General features: G+C 38.9%; 1 protein-coding gene across 1 annotated transcript in view; it reads right to left on the bottom strand.

Moving 5' to 3' along the window:
* The window catches only part of cibar1 (CBY1 interacting BAR domain containing 1), a 71163-nt gene that overhangs the window by 24873 nt on the left and 21028 nt on the right, over window positions 1-25262 (bottom strand). Inside the window, exons 4-6 of the mRNA XM_059646131.1 lie at window positions 19781-19882; window positions 12556-12561; window positions 1064-1168 (exon numbers count right to left, since the gene is read on the bottom strand). Coding sequence (XP_059502114.1) covers window positions 1064-1168; window positions 12556-12561; window positions 19781-19882 — 213 coding nt within the window. The remainder of the gene's footprint in view (window positions 1-1063; window positions 1169-12555; window positions 12562-19780; window positions 19883-25262) is intronic.

Genomic DNA, 25262 nt, shown 5'->3' with positions numbered 1-25262 from the left:
GTTGAGGTTGGTTGGCTCGCCGAGCTGGTTTGTTGTTCCGCTGAACATCCGTATTTCATGAATCCTATGCTGTTAAAGCCAAAACTACACTGTTAAATTGCCTCTTACTTAAAATTTAACAATTAACCATTAGACCCAACACCTTCAAGGTGGTTTCCTGTCTGCTTCAGAATGTGCCTTTCTTTAAATGTAGTAGAATCGAATATTTCAGGCTCCCCAATCGCATCTGGGAGTCTTTGTGTATGAATCACAAAGTGGATAAGTAGATGTACCATATAACAAGGCAGGTATATGGCATCTTGGCATTTACTGCAAAAGGACTGGGTTATAACAAGTAATGTTGCTAAAGTTACAAAGTATTCGTGAGACCACACCTGGGAGTACTGTGTCCAGTTTTGGTCTCCTTACCTGAGAAAGGATGTAGTGGCACTGCAGGCAGCTCACCAAATTGATTCCAGGGCTGAAAGATGTTGTTATACAAGGAACAGTTGATTAGCTTAGCCTTGTACTTGATAGAGTTTTGAAGAATGGGGCTAGAAGATTTAGAAGAATCTGACTAACATATATAAAATGCTAAAAGGAATTCATAAGGTGCACGACAAACTGATGTTCCCTCTTGTAAGACAGTCTCAAAATAAGAGGTCATGGATATATAGGAGTGAGACAAAATGGGTTCAAAACTGAGATGAGGAGAAACTATTACTCAGAGTTGTGAATTCACTGTCCCACACAGTGTTGTGGAGGCACCAAATCAAGAAATAGATTTGTTTCTGATGAAAAGTAGGATAAAGGCCGACAGGTAGCTGGCAGGAAAGTGGAGCTGAGTCCAGGATAAGATCTGTCATGATCATGTTAAATGATAGTGTAGGCTGAAGTGCTGAATTGCCTACTCCTGGTCCTTATTCCTATGTTTTTGCAACTTAATTCCCGACACATAGCTAAACCTGGCCCCCATTGGGCAAAACAATTCTGCCCAATAGTCTAGAATTTCCACTTCAGGATTAATCTAAATATATTTTATTTGAATAAATGAGGAAGAATTATTTTCGCATGTTATGTTTACCTTAATATCCCTAATTTTCTCTTCTTGAAAATCATCAATGGTTTCTTCCAGCTGTCGTGCAATTCGTGTAGCATCCATTGTGACCCTCTGTAATTCAGACTCAGCCTAGAGAGGAGCAATTCAAAAACTTTTTCCCAGTAAGAAACATCTAACAAAATAGATTCTACAATGTACATTTCATAAATTAAACAACTATACACTCAGGTAACATTATGTTTTAATTACTGGATCTTTTTGAAGGAATCAGATATATTTAACATAAGTTAACACTTAAAGTACAGCCAGTGCCATTCAAATGTTTCCATAAGAAGTGTTAAAATACCAGGATAATTCTTATACACCAATTGACAAATAATCTTAGTTCAACAGAAAACACAAAACAAGCTCTTTTACAGAGATCTACACTAAATTAAGGCTTTGGCATGATTTTGTTTTAAAGTCTACAAATAATGGGCAGTACAAGTGGATAAGGTGCTAAAGAAAGTGTACAGTATGCTTGTCTTCATCTGTCGGGACATTGAGTTTAAAAGTTGGCAAGTCCTGTTGCAACTGTATAAGACTTCAGTTGGCCGCATTTGGAGGATTGAGTACAGAATGGTAAGATTCTTGGTCGTATAGATGAGCAGACAGATCTCGGTGTCCATGTACACAGATCCTTGAAAGTTGCCACCCAGGTTGACAGGGCTGTTAAGAAGGCGTACAGTGTTTTAGCTTTTATTAATAGAGGGATCGAGTTCCGGAACCAAGAGGTTATGGTGAAGCTGTACAAAACTCTGGTGCGGCCGCACTTGGAGTATTGTGTACAGTTCTGGTCACCGTATTATAAGAAGGAAGTGGAAGCTTTGGAAAGGGTGCAGAGGAGATTTACTAGGATGTTGCCTGGTATGGCGGGAAGGTCTTACGAGGAATGGCTAAGGGACTTGAGGCTGTTTTCGTTAGAGAGAAGAAGGTTGAGAGGTGACTTGACTGAAACACGTAAAATAATCAGAGGGTTAGATAGGGTGGATAGGGAGAGCCTTTTTCCTGGGATGGTGACGGCGAGCACGAGGGGGCATAACTTTAAATTGAGGGGTGAAAGATATAGGACAGATGACAGAGTAGTAAGGGAATGGAACACTTTGCCTGCAACGGTAGTAGATTCGCCAACTTTAGGTACATTTAAGTCGTCATTGGACAAGCATATTGACGTACATGGAATAGTGTAGGTTAGATGGGCTTGACAACATCGAGGGTCGAAAGGCCTGTACTGTGCTGTTATGTTCTATGTTCTAATGTGACATCCTCAATCCCGGAATAAACAGAATCTGGCCAACTCCACTGAACGTCTGTTCTACAGCTTATCAAAATCACAGTAAAAGTATGAACAGTAAGACAACCACAAATTCTATTACTATAAATTGAGGAAATTTAATGCTCAAGTAATGGCTGCTCCTTCCAATTTAATTATCACACCATCAAAATAATGAGTATATCACAGGAATAATAATACCTGTATATATGAGTTGCATGGGAAGGGATAGCATAACTACTGCAACACCATGGCTCAGGAAAAGGCAGGACTGGCAGCTTAATTTTCCAGGGTACAGATGCTATACAAAGATAGAAAGGGGGGCAAGAAAGGAACGGGAGTGGCATTTTTGATTGGGGTAACATAATGGCAGTACTTATTCCTGGGAGCACGTCCAGTGAAGTTATTTGGGTGGAACTGAGAAATAACAAAGGGGTGACCACTTTATTGCGATTGAACTAATAGCCCCACCCTCAAAAGTCAGCAGGAAATTGAGAAGCAAATTTGTAAGGAGATCTCAGGTATCTGTAAGAATAATAGGGTTGTAATGATAGGGCATTTTAACTTTGCAGATATAAACTGGGACTGCCATCGTGTTAAGGGGTGGATGGAGGGGAATTTGGTAAGTGATTGTTAGATTATAGAATCCCTGCAGTGCAGAAACAGGCCCTTTGGCCCAACAAGTCCACACCCACCCTCAGAACATCCCACCCAGATTCATCCCACTAATCTACACATCCCTGAACACTACGGGCAATTTAGCATGGCTAATCCACCTAACTTGCACATCTTTGTACTGTGGGAGGAAATCTGAGCACTCAGGAAACCCATGCAGACATGGGGAGACTGTGTAAACTCTACACAGACAGTTGCCCAAGGGTGGAATCGAACCCAGGTATCTGGCAGTGTGAGGCAGCAGTGCTAACCACGGAGCCACTGTGCCACCCAAATCAAAGTGGAGAATGTAAGCATCGATCTCACTACCTCTCGTATGCTAAGCAAGAGCTCTACAATTTGAGTTAATTCCCCGCAAAAAAAGTTCTGTTGACTTTCATTAACTGCTACGGTAGGACTTGAACCCACAACATTATCTAGGCCTCTGGCATACTAGCCTGGTGACAATACCACTACACCAATGTCTTTCGTGCACAGGCTTGCGATGGCCAGGAATTGAACCCAGGTCAACTGCTTGGAAAGTAGCTATGCTTACCACTATACCATCATCACTCTGCCAAGAAAAGTGCATACAAGAAAAAGGAAGCGGCACGTGTCAGGTATAGACAGCTGGCGTTGTGTGAATCCTAAAGAGGAGTATGAGGGCAGTAGGTGTATACACGAGAGAAATCAGGAGGGCAAAAAGGGGACATGAGATAGCTTTGGCAAATAGGATTAAGGAGTATCCAAAGAGATTTTATAAACACATTGAGAACAAAAGAATAACTAGGCAGACAATACAAGCTCCTTAAAGATCAACAAGGTCGTCCATCTGTGGAACCACAGGAGATGAGTGAGATACTATTTTGTATTAGTATTTACTGTGGAGATGGATGTAGGAGCTAGAGTATTTGGAGAAATAAATAGTAATATCTTGAAAAGAGAAAAATATAGTGTCCATATTAGGAGGTGGAGGTGCTGGACATCTTAAAGGTGGATAAACAGCCAGAACTTGATCAGGTGTATCCCAGAACATTTTGGGAAGCTAGGGAAGTGATTGCTAGGCCCCTTGTCGAGATATCTGTATCATTGATAACCATGGGAAGTTGCCTAATGTGGTGTCATTATTTAAGTAAGGTGGTAAAGAAATACCAGGAAACTATAGACCGGTGAGCCTGACATTAGTGGTGGGCAAGTTGTTGGGAGGGGTCCCCTTTACATGTACTTGGAAAGACAAGAACTGAGTAGTGATAGTCAACATGGCTTTGTGTGTGGGAAATCATGTCTCAGTAATGTGATTGAAAGTAACAAGGAAAACTGATGAAGGCAGAGCAGTGGACCTTGTCTATCTGGATTTCAGCAAGCTGTTCAACAAGGTTCCACAGTGTAGACTAGTTAGCAACGTTAGACTACATGGAATCCAGGACGAGCTAGCCATTTGGATACAAAATTGGCATGAAGGTAGGAGACAAGAGGACGGTGGAGGAGGGTTGCTTTTTAGTCTGGAGGTCTGTGACAGTGGTGTGCCACAAGGATTGATGCTGGGTCCACTAGTTTTTGTCATTTATATAAATGGCCTAGAATCTAAATATAGAAGATATTCTTAGTAAGTTTGCAATGCCACAAAAATTGGGGGTGTACTGGCCAGCGAAGAAGGTTCTCTCAAAGCACAATGGAAACTTGATCATATGGGGCGCGGATTGGCAGATGGAATTTAATTTGGATAAATATATGAGTTGCTGTATTTTGTAAGGCAAATCAGGGCAGGTCTTGTACACAATGGTATAGTCCTGGAGAGTGCTGCAAACATAGAAACCTTAGTGCAGGAGCATTGTTCCTTGATGTTGCTGACTTGAACACTGAGCTTGTTTTCCTTCAGACATTTCATGCTAGGTAACATCATCACTGAGGCCTCCAATAAAGCAATGCTGTTCTACTCCACTTGGAATTTATACTGTCCAGTCTGGTTTTATTTCCGGTCTTATTCTGTATGGGTTTGTATATGGGGTCCAATTCTATGTTTGTTAGTTTCATTATGGGTTGAGACTCACGTCTTTAGACGCATGCAGGAATTCCTGAGACATGGTTCTCAACCCATAATGCAATCAGCAAACATTTAGATTTGGACCCCATATACAAACCCATACAGAACAAAACTGGAAATGACACTACTCACCAAAGCAGACTGGACAGTATAAATTCGAAGTGGAGTAAAACAGCATCACTTCAATCTTACTGATGATTTACCTAGCATGTTGACGAACCAGCCGAACGAAAACAAGCCAGCTTGGCACGCAAGTCAACAACCTCACCCACAATCTGAGCTACAAATCTTTGCTAAAACCGTAAAGCATAGTTCCTTGAAAGTGGAGTCACTGGTAGACAGGGTAATGAAGTAGTGTTTGGCATGCTTGCCTTTATTTGTCAGTGTGCTGGAATGGCATGTCGCAGCTGTACAGGACATTGTTTAGGCCACTTTTGGAATACTGTGTTCAGTTCTGAACTCCCTGTTAAACTTGAAATTGTTCAGAAAAGATGAACAAGGCTGTTGCCAGGGTTGGAGGATTTGAGCTATAGGGAGAGGACAAATAAGCTGGGGCTATTTACCCTGGAGCATTGGAGACTAAGGGGTGGCCTTAAAGAGGTTTATAAAATCATGTGTGGCTTGGACAGGATAAATAGACAAAGTCTTTTTCTCAGTGTGGGGCAATCCAAAGCTAGAGTGCATAGGTTTAAGGTGAGAGTGGAAAGATTTAAAAGGAAACTAAGGGGTATTTTTTACATGCAGGAGGTGATGCGTATATTGGAACATGCCAACAGAGGAAGTGGTAGAGGCTGGTACAATTACAACACTTAAAGGCATCTGGATGGATTCATGAATAGAAAGGGTTTAGAGGGACATGTGGCAAATGGGACCAGGTTAATTTAGGATATCTGTTTGGTAAGCACGAGTTGGATGGAAGGGTCTGTTTTCGTGCTGTACAACGCTCTGATTCTATGATTCTACTTCCAAGGAGTGATCTGCTACTCCTTGGCACACCTGCCCATCTTAACAAAGTTCCGTTATACTCCGAGGTAACCTGCTTGGTTGTCCACCACACTGTCGAACTTTGGTATCATCTGCAAACTTACTAACCATACCACCCATGTTCACATCCATATCATTCATATAATGCCAGCAAATGGCGCGAGATTAATTTAGGATATCTGGTCAACATGGATGAGTTGGACCAAAGGGTCTGTTTCCATGCTGTACAACTCAAGATGCAGGCTAAAATCTTCCTTCACAAAATTATAACAATGCTGACGACAAATCTTCATAATACCTCAAAAGAACCTAGTAGGTTTTATCTACATCCAATATTAGAAATATTTATGATCCCTTGGATAGAAATTTCGGAGTTGTGTGGTGCAAAAGTGTGTGAGGGAGACCAGATACTTAGGATTCTTCGACCTTACATCTTGAATTTGGCCTGGAATGAAATTTTGAACTGGGCAGAGAAAGACATTGTTACACTCATGTGCTGTTTGATTTCTCATTTATATTGATATGAACATATTAATTATGAGGTGGTGGCCATTTGGCATCTCAAGCTTATTCTGGCCTTTAATAAAATCATGTCTGATCTGAATGTGGCCTCAGCTCCACTTTCCTGTTCCTTTTCCGGCCCTTTGTTAATCAAGGCCTTGTCCTAAAAAATTCGAAACACTCACGACTGTGGAAGTAAATATTTCTCATAAATCTCCCATTTAAGATGGAAGTTAAAAAAAAACTAATTCTGGATTCTCACCAGAGGAAGCATCCTTTCCGCAACATTCCTATTACAGTCCTCCCAAGATGTTATATGTTCCGTTAAGATCACTCTCATTCTTCCAAACGCCAATAGATACAGTCTCAACATGTCTAACCTTTCCCTGTAAGTTAACCATTTCAACCCGGGTGAACCTTCTGTACACTGCTTCTATTACAATTATGTCACTTCTTGAATAAAGTGACCAAAATTGTATACAATATTCTGGATGTGGTCTCACCATGTCCTGTTCTTCTTTTTTCATTTCTCTTACAGTTAACAGCAACAATCCATTTGCCTTCCAAATCTCTTGCTGCATCTGCAGAGTAATTTTGCAACCACATGCTGGGACATCTAGATTCTTCTGTAGAGAAATAGCAGGAACTGCAGATGCTGGAGAATCTGTGATAACAAGGTGCAGAGCTGGATGAACACAGATGGCAAAGCAGCATCAGAGGAACAGGAAGGCTGACGTTTCAGGCCTTGACCCTTCTTCAGAAATGCTGAAATTCTGAAGAAGGGTCTAGGCCCGAAACGTCAACTTTCCTGCTCCTCTGATACTGCTTGGCCTGCTGTGTTCATTCAGCTCTGCACCTAGATTCTTCTGTACTTTGGTTCTACAGTCTCTCTCAAATTTGAAAAATACTATTTTAATATTCATCCTGATGAAATGGCCATACATACCACATTATACTCCACCTGCTTTTTTTTTGCCTACTCACTAAATCTATTTATACCCCTTTGTAGCCTCTCTATCTTGTCTTAACAGCTTTCTTATTATCTTGGGATCATCGGGTAATTTAGTTATACATTTGATTCCATTGTTAAAGTCATTTATTCCAATTCTCTGCATCCTGTTGATTAACCAATACACTATCCTTGAAAATACATTACCTCCTTTACCATAAATTCTGAATTTGTTGGTAACCTTTGATGTGGCTTATCTAATGCTTTTTAGAAATCCAGGTACACAAAATCCAGAGATTCCTTTTTACCAACCTTTCTGCTTATTTCCTCAAAAACTCTAAGAAATTAGTTGAACACAATTTGCCTTCCACAAGAACAGCATGTTGACTCCACCTGATTCTATTATGATTTTCTAAGTGTCTTGGTATAATCTCAGTAACAATAGATTTTAGCATATTCCTGAAGACATATGTTAAGCTAACAGGCCTGTTCTCTGGCTCCTTTCTTGAATATTAGTGTTAACACATTCTCTGATAAATTTCTTAGCATCTGAAATAGACTTTTAGAATCTCATAGGTAATGGCTCTGCTATTTCTGCAGCCATTTTTTTTTCAGCCCATGGAATGCATGCCATCTACTCCTGAAGACTTGTCAGACTTTAGATCCAATAGTTTCTCTAGTAATTTTTCCTGGTGACAATCCCTGTTTTATGCTCCTCCCTACTTTCCTAATCTCGGTTTCCAAATGTCTTTAAGAAGCTTTTTAAAGTCTTCTATGGTGTAAACTGAAGCAAAATTACTGTTCGATGCTTCTGCCACTTACTGATTTTCTATTATCAATTCCCCAGGATTGATTCCTCAGGGACCAAAATACATTTCCTATTCAAATTCTTGCAGAAACACTTACTATTTTTATATTGCTTTTCTTGGTTTTTCTCATATTCTACTTTCCCTCTATTATTTTGTAGTCATTCTTTGCTGGTCCTTAAGATCTGGCCAAGCTTCTAACCTACAATTAACCTTTTTAGAATTGTACCTTTTCCATTCCTTAAATTCCCTATTTAGCCACATGGAATACATCCTTCTCAGAGAAGTCTTCTTTCTTACAAGAGATAAATCTTTCCCCAAGTGTTATTAAATTGCTCCCTTGACACTCCATCTCTAGTGTCCTACATTTTAACCTAGTTTCCTGGATTCTGATAGCTATTATTACGCCATTGCTGAAACATTAGTCTCAGAAACAAATTTCTCCCCTTTAAACAGAACACAACATTTTATGATCACTGTCCCCCAAAGGCTCCTTAACCTATTTTACTAACCAACCTGTCCAGAGATCTTGTTACATATCTCTGGTGCAGATGGAACTTGAACCCAGGCCTCCCAGTCCAAGTGCAGGGGCACTACCACTGCACAAGACAATCTCTATGAGGTTACTGATTAATCCTGTAATTGCTCATTACCAGGTTTAGAATAACCTGCTGCCTTATTCATTCCAGAACATACTGCTCAAAGAAGTTGGACTGGAAACTCTTGAATTCATTATCCGGGTTACCTTTGCCTGATCTATATGTAGATTAAAGCTACCCTTGATTATTGCAATACCTTTCTTAAACTCTTTTTCTTCCTGTATACTAGATATTGCAGAGCAACTATTGTTTAGGAATCTATAAACTATTCCTACAAATAGTCGCCTATTTTTCATTTCTACAAGAGACAATTTTCCACCTTTATCTTTTAAAAAAGGTCATCTCTTAATTAAGATTATCATCAGTTCAGTAGTAACAAAGCGGCCTCACGTTTTGCTAGCTTCCTGTCTTTTCAGCATTTCAAATATTCCTCAATATTTAGGTCCCAGTCTTGGTCACCTTGCAACTACGTCATAACAACGGCAATTAGGTGAAATTTATTTATTTCTATCTGTTCAAACAGTTAGTCCATTTAGATACAAACATGGCATGCATTCAGATGCAGACCTTTAACTCTATCTTTCTGCCTTCATCTTTCTGTTGACTAGTCTCATCTTATCTGCTGACATGCCTTAAGTTTGCATACTCTGTTCTTACCTGTCACAATCTGGTATCCGCTGTCCAAGTTACTACCCTGTTCTTTTACATCATTTTCCTTTGATTTACCACAATACTTCTCACATGATCCCTTCCATCCCTATTCAATTTACAATTTCAATTTACTACCCTAGTTATACAATTCACAAGATATTGTTCCCAGCATGGTTCAGAAGAAGCCCATTCAAAAGGCACAGCTTTCCCCAGTAAATCTGAACATTCAAAATGTATGAGTGATCACAATATTGTGAATACAGACTTTTTCAGAGAATGTAATTTCGCTATCTTACAAATGCAATTCCACAGGAACTGAAGTTGATATTCAGTCACAAACCTGTGTCTGTATTATTGTCAAGGACTAGTTCTTGTAAAAATTCTTAAAACATTAGTTCAAAGCATCAATTCCAGAAGGGAACACCACAGTTTCAATGGAACCAGACCTCCAAACTCACTTTTCCCAGGTCAAGGTTATTTCACGTATATATGTATTGTGCTTCCGGTTACCAAGATAAAATATGACATTCCAAACAGCACAACATCCTGACAGTTCTAAAGCTAAGATGCCATTTTATGGATGAAAAAAAATGTAGCAACTGAAATGGGCTGAAGTGCACAAAGATTGCTCCAAATTTCCTACTGAAGGCTTTTGTTTAGATCAAGGCTTTTCAGGCCCACTTTGGTGATGGTAATCATTGGTGACAATGCTCATATCCCATAAATGAACAAAATAAAATTTAGTACAAAGATAAAAGCAAAGAACTATCAATGCTGAAAACCTGAAATAAAAACAGGAGCCTGGGAAAACTCAAGACTGGCAGCATTCGTGTAGAAAGAAACAGGCAACATTTCTAGTCCAATTTGACGTTTCTTCAAAGCTGAAGAGAACAGTTGAAAAACTGAGGGGTTTTATATATTTTATATAGAAATAGGTGGGAGGAGCGAGAAGAACTGGAGGGAAAGTCAACAGGTGGTTCAAGGGTGAGCAAGATTGAAGCAAACACCAGAGGGTAAATAGAAGGAAATGAAGGTGAGTGAGATGAAAGAGACAAATGGAACTTTTTCAAGGTGAGTATTCATAGAACAAAAGTGGCAGTGAATTAAATGGTAAAACAAAAACTAGAGGTACTGGAAAATCTGAAATATCTCCAATAGGAACATAGTTAATCTTAATCTTTAACTTAGTAAAGACGTGCCAACATACTTCACAGAAGTGTTACCAGACAAAAAGTCATGTGAGAACATATTAGGGCAGACGATCAAAAGCTTGGCCACAGTTAGGATGTCCACCTCAAAAGGATGATAGAGTATGAGGGCTATGTCAGCTAACAAGCTGGCGTTATGCTGAAGACTGCTTCAATGAAGATGATGAAATTATCAAACAACTGGCATGGAGGAGCAAATTACTGCAGGTGCTGGAATCTGAACTGAAAACAAAACATGCTGGAGATCACAGCAAGTCAGGCAGCATTCATGGAGAGAAAGCAAGCTAATGTTTCAAGTATAGATGACTCTTCATCAAATTGTATGGAGGCCAGCTCAACAGAGGGCAGTTTTACAGAGTACTTGACTTTATGTGCTCGGAGGGTCGACTTTCTAAAATTTACTCCACTTTTGAAATTAGCACTCAATTTTATTTAATCTTAAGTAGTAGTCTCTTTCACAACGTTCATAGATAAACAAGCTGCCTGCTCATAATAAATGCAGTCAATCAGGTAACTCGTGACCTGCTCAGCTCGAGCTGACTCAGGGCTTTGAAATTCCTGCTGGTATTAATATTCAGAAAACTTTTGCTAAGATATAGAGGAAGCAACACCTTAGAATCATCAAATGGACAACAAGCCCTTCTGCCCATTGAGTCAGTACTACCAAAACTATGCTAAATCTAAACAAGTCCCACTCTCCAGCACTAGGCTCATAATGAGTGTTATAACATCTTAAGTCCTCGTCCATACACTTTTGAAATATTGAAGCCAGCCATCATTACAACCCTCCTAGGCAGTACTCTCCTGACTCCTAAAGTCTGGATGAAAATATCTTTCTTCAAATCCCCTCTATACCTCCCAACTTTCACCTTAAAAGTGGGCTTCTTGTTACTGATCTCTCAACTAAAACAGAAGAGCTGCTTTCTATTCATGCTGTCCCACATACTCTTACACACCTCTATCAGATCCCATCTCAACATTCTCTGCTTCGAAGAAAACAGCCAACTTATCCAGCCTCTCTTCATCCCAGGCAGTGTATGCCTCAACAGGAAAAAAAAAAGATGTGTCCTGTAAGCCTTAAATAAGCTATTATCCTGCCCTGCCATGTTCAAGGATTTGTGGACTAATATCCCCTCTGTTCCTCTGAGCTTCCTAGTATCTTACCATTCATTGAGTACTGCCTTGTCTTGTTATAGCTTCCAAAGTGCACCATCTCTCACTTACAACAGTTAAATTGTTTGTGCCACTGATCAGCCCACTTGACTAATTTATTTACATCCCCCTGCAATCCAAAACATTCTTCCTCACTGTCAACAACTAGCCGATCTTCACGTCATCCGCAAATTCACTTATCTCTTCTCCACCTCACGTTCTCATCTATATCATTCAGTGATATCACAAACAAGAAGGGACACAGCACTGATCCTCATGGTACAATACTGGACACCAGTCTCTAATCAGAAAAACCACCTCCATCATCATCCGGTATCTTCTGCCACTAAGCCAATTTTGGATTCCATGTCTTCTTGCCTTCTTTATCAGTCTACCATGTAGGACCTTGTTGAAGGCCTTGGTGAAATCCATATAAATTAGATCAACTCAAATAGCCTCATCTATATATTTGGTCACCTTGAAAAATGCAACCAGATTTGTTAGGCATGACCTCCCTATGACAAAGCCATCTGATTATCCATGATCAAACCTTGCTCTTATAAATGGAGATAAATTCTCTCCTTCATAACTTTCTCCAATAGTTTGGTTACCACTGATATGGGTTGTCTTATGAGGAAGGACTGAACAGGCTAAACTTGTGTCTGCTGGAGTTAACAAGAGAAAGAGGTTACTTGACCGAAACAAAAGCCAAAAAAAGGTCTAAGCAGGGAAACATGGAGACTATGTTCCTCTTAATAGGAGAATCTAGAAATAGGAATCACTGTTTATGAATCAGGGATAACCCGTTTGCAATAGAGATTAGGTGAAATGTTTTCTCTCATACGGTTGGACGTCTTCCAAACTCTCTCTGTAAAGGCAATGGGGGCAGAGTCCTTGAATATTTTCAAAGCAGAAGTAGATTAATTCTTACTGAACAGAGGGTGAAAGGTTATCAGGGGTAGGCAGAAATGTGGACTTGAGGTTACAATCAGATCAGCCACAATCTTATAGAATGGTACAGAAGGCTCAGGATGAATGGCCTATTGTTGTTCCCGATTCATATGTAAAGATGATGTGATTAAAGTGATTACTCAACATTTAGATTTAAAGAAGAGGAACCCAAGTGCATTAGATTACATACTGAGATGCAGTTTGGTTGCAGGTGATGAAAAAGAGTTGAACTGGAGGAGAAAGAAAGAAAAAGTAATTTTAAAAATCTGAATAAGAAAGAAAAGTTGGAAGAAAACAACAAAAGAAATGGAAAATAAATATTTGAATTGGTAAGAGAGGAGAAACAAGAGAAATGGAAGTGTAAAAGCTTGAACTCCTGAGAAAGAAAAATCTGACCATGTAGCTAAGCAAAAGAAAAGCTTAGAATAAAGCAGAATAAGAGATAGCAGTTCAGGTTGAAATCATTCCACTGCAAAGTGATTAAATTTGAAAAACATCTTTGGTTAGTGCCTACATTTACAAAGGATGGTATTTCACCTCATTTGAAAAGATGTGAAGGTGAGTTGACTAAAAGATGAAGTGGTCAAAAAAGCAATAATCAATACATAACAGTTTGTCCTTGAAGCTTATTAATTAAAGTTTAGGACTAAAAGAAAGTAACCTAATCAGATACTTGGAGATTATGCAAGAGAAAAGACATATTATAGAACCTCTGACAGAAAAAAAAATTGCTCCTCACTTATGTCCTGAATATCTAATTTTTAAACAGTGACACAATGTTCTGGTCTCACTACAACAGGCAACATCCTTTCCACATGTACTTCAAACAATTCATTTCTCACTGGATAGAGGCATGGATAGAGTCGATAGCCAGAGACATTTCCCCAGGGCAGGATTGACTGCCACGAGGGGTCATAGTTTTAAAGTATTAGGAGGAAGGCATAGAGGAGACGTCAGAGGGAGGTTCTTCACCCAGAGAGTTGTGAGCACATGGAATAGTTTACCAGTGGTAGTCGTGGAAGCGGAGTCATTAGTGACATTTAAGCGACTGCTGGACATGCACATGGACAGCAGTGAATTGAGGGCAATGTAGGTTAGGTTATTTTATTTTTGGATTAGGAATATTCCACAGCACAACATTGTGGGCCGAAGGGCCTGTACTGTGCTGTACTTTTCTATGTTCTATGTTCTGAACTCCAGTAGAAATAAACACGCTCCTATAAACTTGTATAATTAGACAGGAAGAGTACATGAAAAAGAGAGAGATGACACGGAAATTCAGTTACTGGTTACAATCTTTGAAAACTTCAGTAAAATGAAGGCATAAGAGAATGAGGCTGACATGTTTAGCCATTCTCAATATAAATGCAACAGGTGGACTTTGAACTGAGATATATATAAATAAATAGCTTACTTGGAAACTAAGCCAAAACTAACACTTGGCTATTCTTATAAAAAGACAAAGGGTAAATGAAGACATGGAAATTACTCAAATACCAGCTGATTGGGCAAGGGCAATGGACCATCTGATAGTAATTCCATCAGCATACTGTAATAATTCATATGAGTAGTTCACAAAATTTCAATAGGACATCATCTGGGAATTAGGAAGACATGGACTAAAATACTAAAACACTTTTACTGGCACTGCACTAATTAAATCTGCATCCTTGATTCTGATAACAGCTATTGGGGAAAAAAAAAGTGGTAGGGTCTGAATAAATTGTGTCAGACCCCTATTTTTAATCCTGAACTATGAAATAGTATCTTTTAAAAAGACTTGAATGTAAAGCAAGGTTCACTGAGCTGATAACTTTTGAGAAAATTATAGTAAAAATGATAGTGGAAAAACATACCTTGATCTCTTTCAAGATAAGGATTTCCTAATTCAGAACCTTGATTTGATTGTATGTCAGAAATATTCAAAGAGTAGTGAATAATTTGCGAACAAAATAATCATCTTATCATTAACAATCACAACAGGCACTGTTTTAAAAATGATGTTAAACTTTAAAGACCATGATGGGAATCCAGTCTTAGGAATGCCGTTATGATTGGGGAAAAAAAGAGCTCTCTTGTTTGCTATTAGTGATACCTCAATAAATCCACAGGATTTAGTCCTTTCAATTTCTAGGCATGAGGTGACAGGATTCTTTTAATTGAAAATTTATAAGCCAAAGCTCAGACACTACTTACGACCTGTGTGTCAAACATATAGAAACATTAACCAAAGTATGTCAGTTGCCCAGAAAGCATGAAAAAGTCACTCAAACAATGAAAGCTCATGCAGAAATAAATGTCAGAACTGTTAAAAGCAAGGTTCTTTGAACCTTATCAAATCAAAAAGAAACTCAATTATATAGTGGGTATTCTAAACAGGAGAAGAAAATCAGCAAGAGTGTTCTGTCAACATGGCAAAAAGTACATGATGAAAGGGAAGATAGTAAGGAGTAGTGTGTGCTTACAGTGGTGAAAGTAGGAAGGGAAATAAAAATCAGTGAGATTTGAGACTGAATCATAAATTGAAAAATTCTAAAGCTGACTCTCCAATAATCAGATTCGGATGATCATAGAATCAGGAGTGTTAAAGCACAGCAGGCAGCCATTTGGCCTATCACGCCAAACACTGGCTCTTCAAATGAGTATCAAGACCTAATGGCAATCTCCTGCTTTCACCCCACCAAATCCTTGTATGCTGTTTCTGTCCAAAATGTCATCCAATGTCCTTGATTATATCAATCAAACTTGCCTCAAACACTGTACTAGGCAGGGCATTTCATATTCTAAACTACTTGCCATGTAGAAAATGCTTTTTCTCACATCTGACTTGTTCCCTATGCAGATCACTTTAAATTCATGCCCTTGTGATCTTGTTGCTTTTACGAAGGGAACGGTTTCGCCCTAACCACTTTATCCACCTTACTTATGATTCCGAAAACCTCTGACATTCATAACCTGTAACAAGTTAACGAACCTTTTTGGTACTGCCCCCAACGCCGGTACATCTTCTGTTACATGATCGGACTAAAACTGTTCACAGTAGTTGTACGCCTAACTGTGTAAAACAGTTTTTTCCTTCACATCATCCTTGTATTTTCACATCATTTTGAAATCTATGGATTCTTCTTTTTGTTTCTATTACAAGCAGTAACAGCTTCACTCAAACTATTTTGTCCAACCCACTCATGATCTTGAAAACAATCAGATTTCCTCTCAACCTTCGCTCGAGGGAGAGAGAAATCTATCATCATAACTGAAGTTTCTCATACGTGGAGCCATAATAGGATGTCACTTCTGCACTCTCTCCAATGCACCAGTGTATTTTCTATAATGTAAAATCCACAATGTACATAATATACCAGCTGATGTCTAACAAGTGTCTTATACAAGTTAAACATCACCTCCTTGCTCTTGTAATCTATGCCCCTACTAATAAAGATAAGGATACTGTACGTTCTATTTACTGCCCTCTGCAGCCATTCTGCCACCTTCAATGACCTGTGAACACAGACACTCATGTCCCATGGCCCTGTATCCCCTTTAAAATTGTAGTCCTTATTTTTTTGATGTCTGCCAGTGTTCTTCCAACCAAAGTGCGTCACATCACACTTCTCTCGACTGAACCTCATCTACCTAAGATGCTGCTTGGCCTGCTGTGTTCATCCAGCTCCACACTTTGTTATCTTGGATTCTCCATTATCTATCATCTTCAACCTATCCGTCCAATCCACCAATATGTCAATGTTCTTTCGAAGATTCAGAATATCCTCCTCACAGTTGACAATTCTTTGGAGTTTAGTGTCACCTGCAACTTAGAAACTGTCCCCTGCACACAAAGGTCCAGAAAATGAATATAGCAGGAAAAGCAAAGGTCCCAAACCCGATCTCATTTGGAAGTCTACTACAAACCTTCCCCCAAACCCAAAAAATCCATTCTTCTCCTAGTTTTTCTGTTTAAATAATATTCAGCCCCTCTATTCCTATTGAAGGGCATAACCTCACATTTTCCCAAATTATATTCCATCTGCCAAGTTTTTGCCCACTCACAAACCTTGCTATTTCCATCTGTGACTGTCATCCTCACCACAACCTCCCATCTATTTTTGGGTCATCAGCAAACTTGGAAATAGCATATTTACTGCTTTCAGGCAAGTCATACACTGTAGACAGCAGTAGCCCTAGCAATGATCCCTATAGCACTCTACTAGTTACAAGGTGCAATCCTGAAAACACTCCCTTTAACCCAACTCTATGTCTTCTAACAGCCAATCTACTCACCATGCTAATATACTACTGCAATAGGCTTTTATCTGATGAAATGGTCTCATGTGCAGTACTTTAATCGAATGCCTTTTGGTATATTTCATCCGACTTTATCTATCCTGCTTGTTATCTCCTCAAAGAAGTCTAATAAATTTATATATTCCCAAAACATCCAACATACCTTCAAACACTTTCATTTTTAAATGCTCTGCTGTGACATCTTTTAACATTCAACATCACAGACTAATTTTCCCAATAACAAATGTTAAGCTATCGGCCCTATAGTTACTTTTCTTTCTTGTCTCCCCCCCACCCACCCCAACTTTTTGAATAAGGATGTTACATTAGCAGTTTTCCAATTGTCAATTACTTTCCCAGAATCTCAAGATTCTTAGAAGATTACTACTAGTATGTCCACTATCCCTCAATAGCTACTTCTATTCATATCCTGGAATGCAACCCATCAGATACAGGGGATTTATCAGTCTTTAGCCACATTATTATCGTTTTTATTTCTCTAATGATAGCTAGTATATTTATTTCTTCCCCAATTTGGTGGAACAGGAGAACGGCAAGCCACATTCAAAAGCAAGTTGTGCACCCTCAAGAAACACTACCATACTAGCCATTCATATCACAACACAGATGGACACAAAGGCAGGGCCTCAAAGAAAGGTAATTATTTGTCACATGGTAAACCACACATCACAACTGAGCAGGAAACAGTGACAGAGACAGTGACAACATCCTGTACAAGAAATCAGGATCCTAGGTCTGAACAACTGGACATAGATGTTGGTCACCCATGAAGGGAAATTTATTGAGCAGCTGTAGAAAATGCCCAAAGTTTTGTTACACTTCCTTGGAAGTTATACTCTCATAAATGTAGTATGTATTTTAGAAACAGCTCTTTCTCTCAGAAAATCATAGCAACCTGTTGAACTGTGAAATACAGAACTGTGCAGGCCTTTTATCTCTGCTGAGAACATAACTTAAGAACAAGACATGAAACAAAACTTTATTAAAACCTGGTGGCATCACAAGACTCATATGTAAGTCAATAGTTAAATAGGATACCCTTTTGTGAACTTCTACTGAAATAGGAATGAATGTGTTGAATATGCCCATCGCAATGGATGTGCAATCTCTCTACAGGATGGTATGAAGTCTCTTTGCTTTTTCCTTGAAAGTATCCTCAACGGTCCTCATTCACCACCAACTTCCTCTGCCTGTCTGAGCTCATTTTCAATTTCAACATATTTCTCCTTTAAATTGTATCACTTTATCCAGGTGATGGTATGGCAATAGGTCCCAGTTATGCCCATCTCTTTGTGGGGAATGTGGAACATTCCCTGTTCCAGTCCTACTCAGGAACAGCCTCTCAATTCTTGCACCATGCATGGACATTGTCATGGGAATTGAAAAATTAATCAATTTCCTCCTTGATTTCTATCATTCTCATGCACACAGTCCATGTCTAAATCTTCCCTTCCTTGACTGTTTCCAATTCTAGTGAGTTTCTCCAGCATGTTCTGTTTTTAGTTCAGATTTCCAGCATCCATAATATTTTTCTTTTACCTCTCAGATTTTGTATGTTCTATTCAAGTTGTCTCTTCCGTAAATTTCTTACATAAGTTACTTAATTGGATGAGCGCCCATGACTCTGGGTTGAAATCAAACCTGTCCTGGTTAAATTGATATGGAAGACAGGAAAGAAATTTTATAATGAAAATTGAACAACGGGGCTTTAAAAATGAACAGACAAAGAACAAAATCAAGGAGTTATGATAAACATTTATTTGATACTAGTTGGGCTTCAACTGGTGTATTTTTTTCTCAAGTCCAAGACTGGGCACCGCACTGAACAAAAGAAATAAAGACTTTAGAAAAGGCACAGAAAGGCTTCACAAAATTGCTTTGTAGAAGAAACATCAGTTATGCGATTAGATTGGAGAAACGGAAGCCAGAGAAGATTGAAAAACTTAGATAAAGATGCTCAAAATGATGATATGTCTCTACAGAGCAGATAGAAACTGTTCTCATTAACAGAAAAGCAAAAAAAAGGCTATAAACAAAGGTTATTTATCGAAAAAACAACAGAATGGAAAATATTTTCATGCAGTGAGTAGTTGGGATCTGAAAAGCACTGCCTGAGAATGTAGCACAGCTTTATTCAATTGTTGCATGCAGACGGAAATTAAATAAGGACTTAAAATGAAAAAAAAATGAGGTCAACATGGAAAGAGGAAAGGAATTGGATGAGTTAAATAGAATTTTCAAAATGCTGTACTTGATAGAATGAATGGCCTCTGTGTGCTGTAACCATTCCATGCCTCTATGATAATTATTTCACCTGAGAAATATTTTAAACTCTATTCAGAAACCAAACACAACATAGGATGTCCCACGCCAGGTTCAACATGCAATTTATCACAATCGTCTTTATTGAAAAACACATATCTTGTAATCCAGTGAGGGGTAAATGTGCCTTTTAGTGGTAAAGGTCATTCTTATGACAGTGTGAAGAGACAAAGTTAAGCTTTCAAAGCCCAAATAACAAGAAGTTACTCAGTTTAACCAAAAGGATCCAGTCACACTGCTCACCACTCATCATGTACAAGTGTTCTATCTTGGCACAAAAATACAACCACTATAAATTAAGGATACAACGATTTGTCGATCAGAAGGATTCCTCTGGCGCATTCTCTCCACATGGGCAATTTGCCTTGATTCACGTTTTACAGCACCTGAAGCAACCTTGAGATCTTCCTGTGAAAATAAAATATTAAATAATGCACAGGTTGACAACGGTAAGAGATGAGGTATGTCAAGCACAAAACCATGTGTCTGTATGTAAATTCCAAGTACCAAATTAAAGCTGCTACTTACATCTACTGTTTCTACAAAAGAAAACACGAGCTCAGCTTTTCTTTTCAACACTGATTTTAACTGAGAATAGCCTGTACAAATTGCTATTGGCATTATAAAATCAAAGGCTGTAATTTGCAGCCTTAACGTTGAAGTGCCGTTGGATGGTGTTCACAGAAATGCAAAGGGGAAAAAAAGACATAGCCAATTGTCAAAAACTTTTTCAAATGTGTAAAAAGGATCTAATAAAAGGATAGGGGGTTTAGCATGGAAACTCTATATTGAGTTAATAGCGGTGGACAATTAAACGTCTAACAGGGGGCTCTACCAATATTCCCACTCAAAAGGATCGGGAACCCAGTCCATCAGTACAAAAGATAAGGTTGAATCATTTGCATCCATCTTCAGCCAGAAGTGCTGAGTGAGTGATCCATCTCAGTATCATCCAGAATTTTGCAGCATATCTTCATTCACTCCATGTGTTATAAAGAAATGGCTGAAGGCACTAAATACTATAAAAGCTACAGGTTGACAACGGTAAGAGATGAGGTATGTCAAGCACAAAACCATGTGTCTGTATGTAAATTCCAAGTACCAAATTAAAGCTGCTACTTACATCTACTGGCTACAGTATTGAAGACTGCCGACCCAGAAATAACTATTTCATAGAGCTAACATCTTCCCACCAATGTGGAAAATTGTCAAGGTATGTCCATCCATAAATGGCAGGTACCAATCCAACATGGCTAACGATCACACTACTCTCCAGCATCAAAGCGATCTAACAGTATGTCAACAGTGCTATCAAGACCACAGATGTAGGTGAATTGATCCACTGAATTTGTGTCCCTATTCAATTAGATAATGGCTATCTCATAATCCTCAAATTCACTTTCTTGCCTTTTCTCCATAACCTTTGATTTCCCAACTGATTAAAAACCTCTGAACCTTGAACACACTGAATACCACAGAGCACTGTTGAGGCCAGGTAAATGAATTCCACAGATTCGCAACCCATAGATAAAATTGTATCTCAAATCTGTCTTGAATGCATGACCTCTTATTCTGAGATTACACCCTCTGGTCCAAGACTTTCTCACAAGGAAAACAAGCTTTCCACATCTACACTGGCGAGTCTTTGAAAAATCTGGTAGGTTTCAATAAGGTCACCTCTCATTCCTCTATCTTTCAATAAGTACAGACCCAATCCACTCAACATCTCCTCAAAAAAGTGATTCCAAACCTGGTATCACCCTACTTACATTTTCTGGATTACCTCCAATGTCCAAATATCTTTCCTTAGATACAGGGCCCAAAACTGTTCACAGTTTTTATTCATACTCCAGCTGTGGTCTGAGTAGTGCTTTGTTTAGTTTTAGCAAAACTTTTCAATATTTATACTCCATTCTCTTTGAAATAAAGGGCAACATTCTATTTGGCTTCACCTATTATGCACCAAACTTGGATGTTAATTTTTTATGATTTGTGGACAAGGACACCCAAATCCCTTGTTCCGCAGCTTTCTCTGCAGTGTATTTCCATTTAAATAAGATTCAGTTCCTCTATTCTTCCTGTCAAAATGCACAACCTCACATTTCCCATATAGTCCAAATGCCAAGTTTTTGACCACTTGTTTAACCTGCCCACGTCCCTCTACAGGCTTTTCCTGTCATCCCCATCACTTGCCTTCTGTCCTATTTTTGTGCTATCCACAAACGTGGCTACAGTACATTCATTTTCCTCATCCAAGTCATTGAAATATATTGTAAATAACTGTAGCCCTAGCACTGACTCGTGTTGCAGACCACTAGCGACAAGTTACCATTGTCTCCGTAATCCCAACTCTCTGTCCTTATTAGTTAGTCAATCCTCTACCTATGCTAATACTCCTACCTCCAGCACAATGGGCTGTTACCTTATCACACAGCCCAATGTGTGGTATCTCATTCAATACCTTATGAAAATCAAACTATATTACATCCACTACTTCCTGTTTATCGATTCTGCCTAATATTTCTCAAAAAATTCTGGTAAATTTTTTCGGCATGATTTCCACTTCAAAAAGGTATGCTCACTCTGCTTGATCACATGATGTAATGCTAAATGCTCAATGTTACATGCTCCATGTTCAGTAGCTTTATGGTAATGAACAGTAATCTAGAACCCTAATCAAATGTTCTGGAGACATTGTTTCAAATTCCACTATTTCAGATGGTGAAATGTGAATTCAATTCAAACAAAAATCTGAAGTAAAAAAAAAGCTGTCCTAATGGCAACCATGAAACCATCGTTAACTTTAGCAAAAATCCATCAGGAATTTCTTTTAGGGAAAGAAACTGCTGTCCTTACTGGTCTGCACTACAAGTGACTCTAGGCCTACTAGTTGATAATTAACTGGGCAATTACAAATGGGAACTAAATGTTGGCCTAGCCAGCAACACCCACATTAGTTTCACAAATAATGAAGACTCTGACATTTTCCCAATAACAGATATTAAGCTAACTGGCCTATATTTAAAACTTCTTCCCTTTTTAAGTAACAGTGTGGAGCTGGAGCAGCACAGCAGGCCAGGCAGCAGAGGAGCAGGAAAGTTGACATTTTGGGTCTGGGCCCTCCTCCCTTTCAAAATAAATGTCTTACATTGGCAATTTTCCAATCCTCTTGGCCTTTTCCAGAATCTAAGGATTCCTGGAAGATCACTACCTGTGCATCCACCACTTCTGCAGCTACTTCCTTTTAATATACTAGGATGCATCTCAAGCACACATGCAAAGGCATACCCTGCTCCCTGACATTCAGATTGGTTCTGCCAGGATTGCTCAGCTCCTGGCCTCATTACAACCTTGGTGCATACATGAAACAAAGATGTACTCCAGAGGTGAGGCGAAGGTAACTGCATTTGACATCAAGACAGCATCTGATCGTCTCAGTCAAAAGGCATCACTGCATCTGCTCCTCAAGGTAATGGCATAGGTCCTACCTTCTTCAACTGTTCCATCAATGAATTTAGTTTATCATACAAGGTCAGAAATGGGTTGCTCACGGATGTTTTCACAATGTACAGCAATATTCATCAATCCTGAAATACTAAAGCATTTGGACTGATATGCAGCAATATCAGCACAACATGCAGGCTTGGGCTGATAAATGGCAAGTACTGTTCATGGCACTCAAGTGCTAGGCAATGGCCGGTCTCCAACAAGAGGAATTCCAACAATTACCCCTTGACATTCAACGGCATTATTATTATTGAATCTGCCACTATCAATATTTTGGATGTTATAATTTCCTGTAAACTGAAGTAGATGTGCTATATAAATATTATGGCTGCAACAAAAGGGTACAGGTTGGAATTTACATCCCTGACTTTCCAATGCTGTCCACAATCTAATTATCAAAAATCAAGAACGTAATGAAATGCTCTCTTCTCTCTTGGAAGTGTACAGCTTAAAAAATACTCAAGAAGCTCAACACTATCCAAGACAAAGCTGCTGACTTGATGGATACCCTATTGACCACCTTAAACATTCAATCCTTTCACTAGTCATAGCACAGTGACAGAAATGCGAACCATGTTCAAGTCACACTACTGAAATTTACCAAGGTTCAACACGTTCCAAACCTGCAACCTCTATGAATTAGAAGATCAAGGGCATCAAACGCAGGAGAAAAACAACACCTGCAAAGCTCCTGTTAAGCCACTCACCATCCTGTCTTTAAAAAAAAATGTGATGTCTTTCAAACTATCACTGTGAAAAATTCCTGGAACTTCCCTCAGAATAGCAGTGTGTGAAAGTCTCTACACTCCAAAGACTGCAGCAGTTCAAGAAAGCAGCTCATAACCACCGTCACCACAGCATTTGGCAATGGGCAATAAATACTGGCCTGGCTCATGCTGCCCCACGTTCTATTGTGAAAAAATATCGAAGGATGTAGGCGACTCTTAATTTCTTGAATCAAGTAGGCCCCAGTTCAGGCCTCCAGATCAGATCAGATCAGATGAGGATCACTGGCCCGAAATGTTCATTCTGATTTTTCTTCACAGATGCTGCCAGACCTGCTGAGCTTTTCCAGCAAGTTCTGTTTTTGTTCCTGATTTACAGCATCCATAGATCTTTCAGTTTATATTTAAGTAACTGATGCATTGGGTACTCCCAGGCAGTTTCCATCATATGGTCACATTGTTACCAATCTTTATTGTACAAAACTAAAACTGGAGTCAGAAAATCAAGCTTCCCCAAATTTAACAGAATATTGAAAGGGTTAAAAGATATAATGTCAGAGCTCCATCTAGCAGCAGATTCAAGTAATGCAATAATATAATTATTTGTATCATGGTTGAAAGCCACTTCAGCCTAAAAATTGTGTCTTGCTTTCAGGAAAAAAGTAGAAAACCAAAATTATTCATCCTCCCCATGAAATCATATTACGAAGCTAAAAAGAAATTAATCCACAACATGGATATATTTCAACAGCTGATTTGCAAAAAATTCAAATGAGAATACTGCTGTAGTATTTGACCCGTTCAGATATGACTGTAAATCAAGATTAGCATCTAACAGCCTGCATTTTCCACGCTGTCTGTATGGAAGCATTTGCTAACACCTTGTACTATGATAGTACTTTTAAAAATAGTAAAGGATTTCAAAACATTTCACAATAGCATAGAACAATCCTACAGTAATGTCCTTCGTTTAAAGCATAGGCACAAAAACCAAATTCCGAGCTGAGTGAGAAAAACAGCATTTAATTAAGTGTACCATCAAGGAGTCCTAACAAAACTGAAGTCAATGGTTGAGTCTAACCAAACACAAAGAAAGATAATTGTGATTATTGACAGCAAATTACATTAACCTTGGAATATCACAGTAGGGCTCTTCAGAGCAGAGTTCTAAGCTAGCCATCTTCAGCTGCTTCATAAATGAGTTGCACTCCATCCTAAGGTCAAAAAGTGAAAGTCCGGTGATAACTACATAATGTTCAGTTTCATTCAAAATCCTTAATATACAGAAGCCACTTTGGCCATATGTTTCATAGCCAATATCCATGCTTGGGTATTAGTGACAAATAAAATTTTCATTACAAGTACATCTCCAATGAGATAGAACCCAACTATCTCACCTTAATATTCAATGATATTACCACCACTTAATAGTGGAGAGAGACAGCCACATCAAATTAGCCTGCCATAAAATTAAAACATTCAGAAGACCCTCAAAATTGATCCCAATGGTTCCTGATCAGACCTCTGAATAACCTGTGCTGGACTTTGTGAATGAT

The sequence above is a fragment of the Stegostoma tigrinum genome, chromosome 5 (genome assembly GCF_030684315.1).
Source record: "Stegostoma tigrinum isolate sSteTig4 chromosome 5, sSteTig4.hap1, whole genome shotgun sequence".
In the NCBI taxonomy this organism is placed as follows: domain Eukaryota; kingdom Metazoa; phylum Chordata; class Chondrichthyes; order Orectolobiformes; family Stegostomatidae; genus Stegostoma; species Stegostoma tigrinum.
The sequence above is the reverse complement of the archived record's forward strand: the minus strand, read 5'-3'. Positions and strand labels throughout refer to the sequence as shown.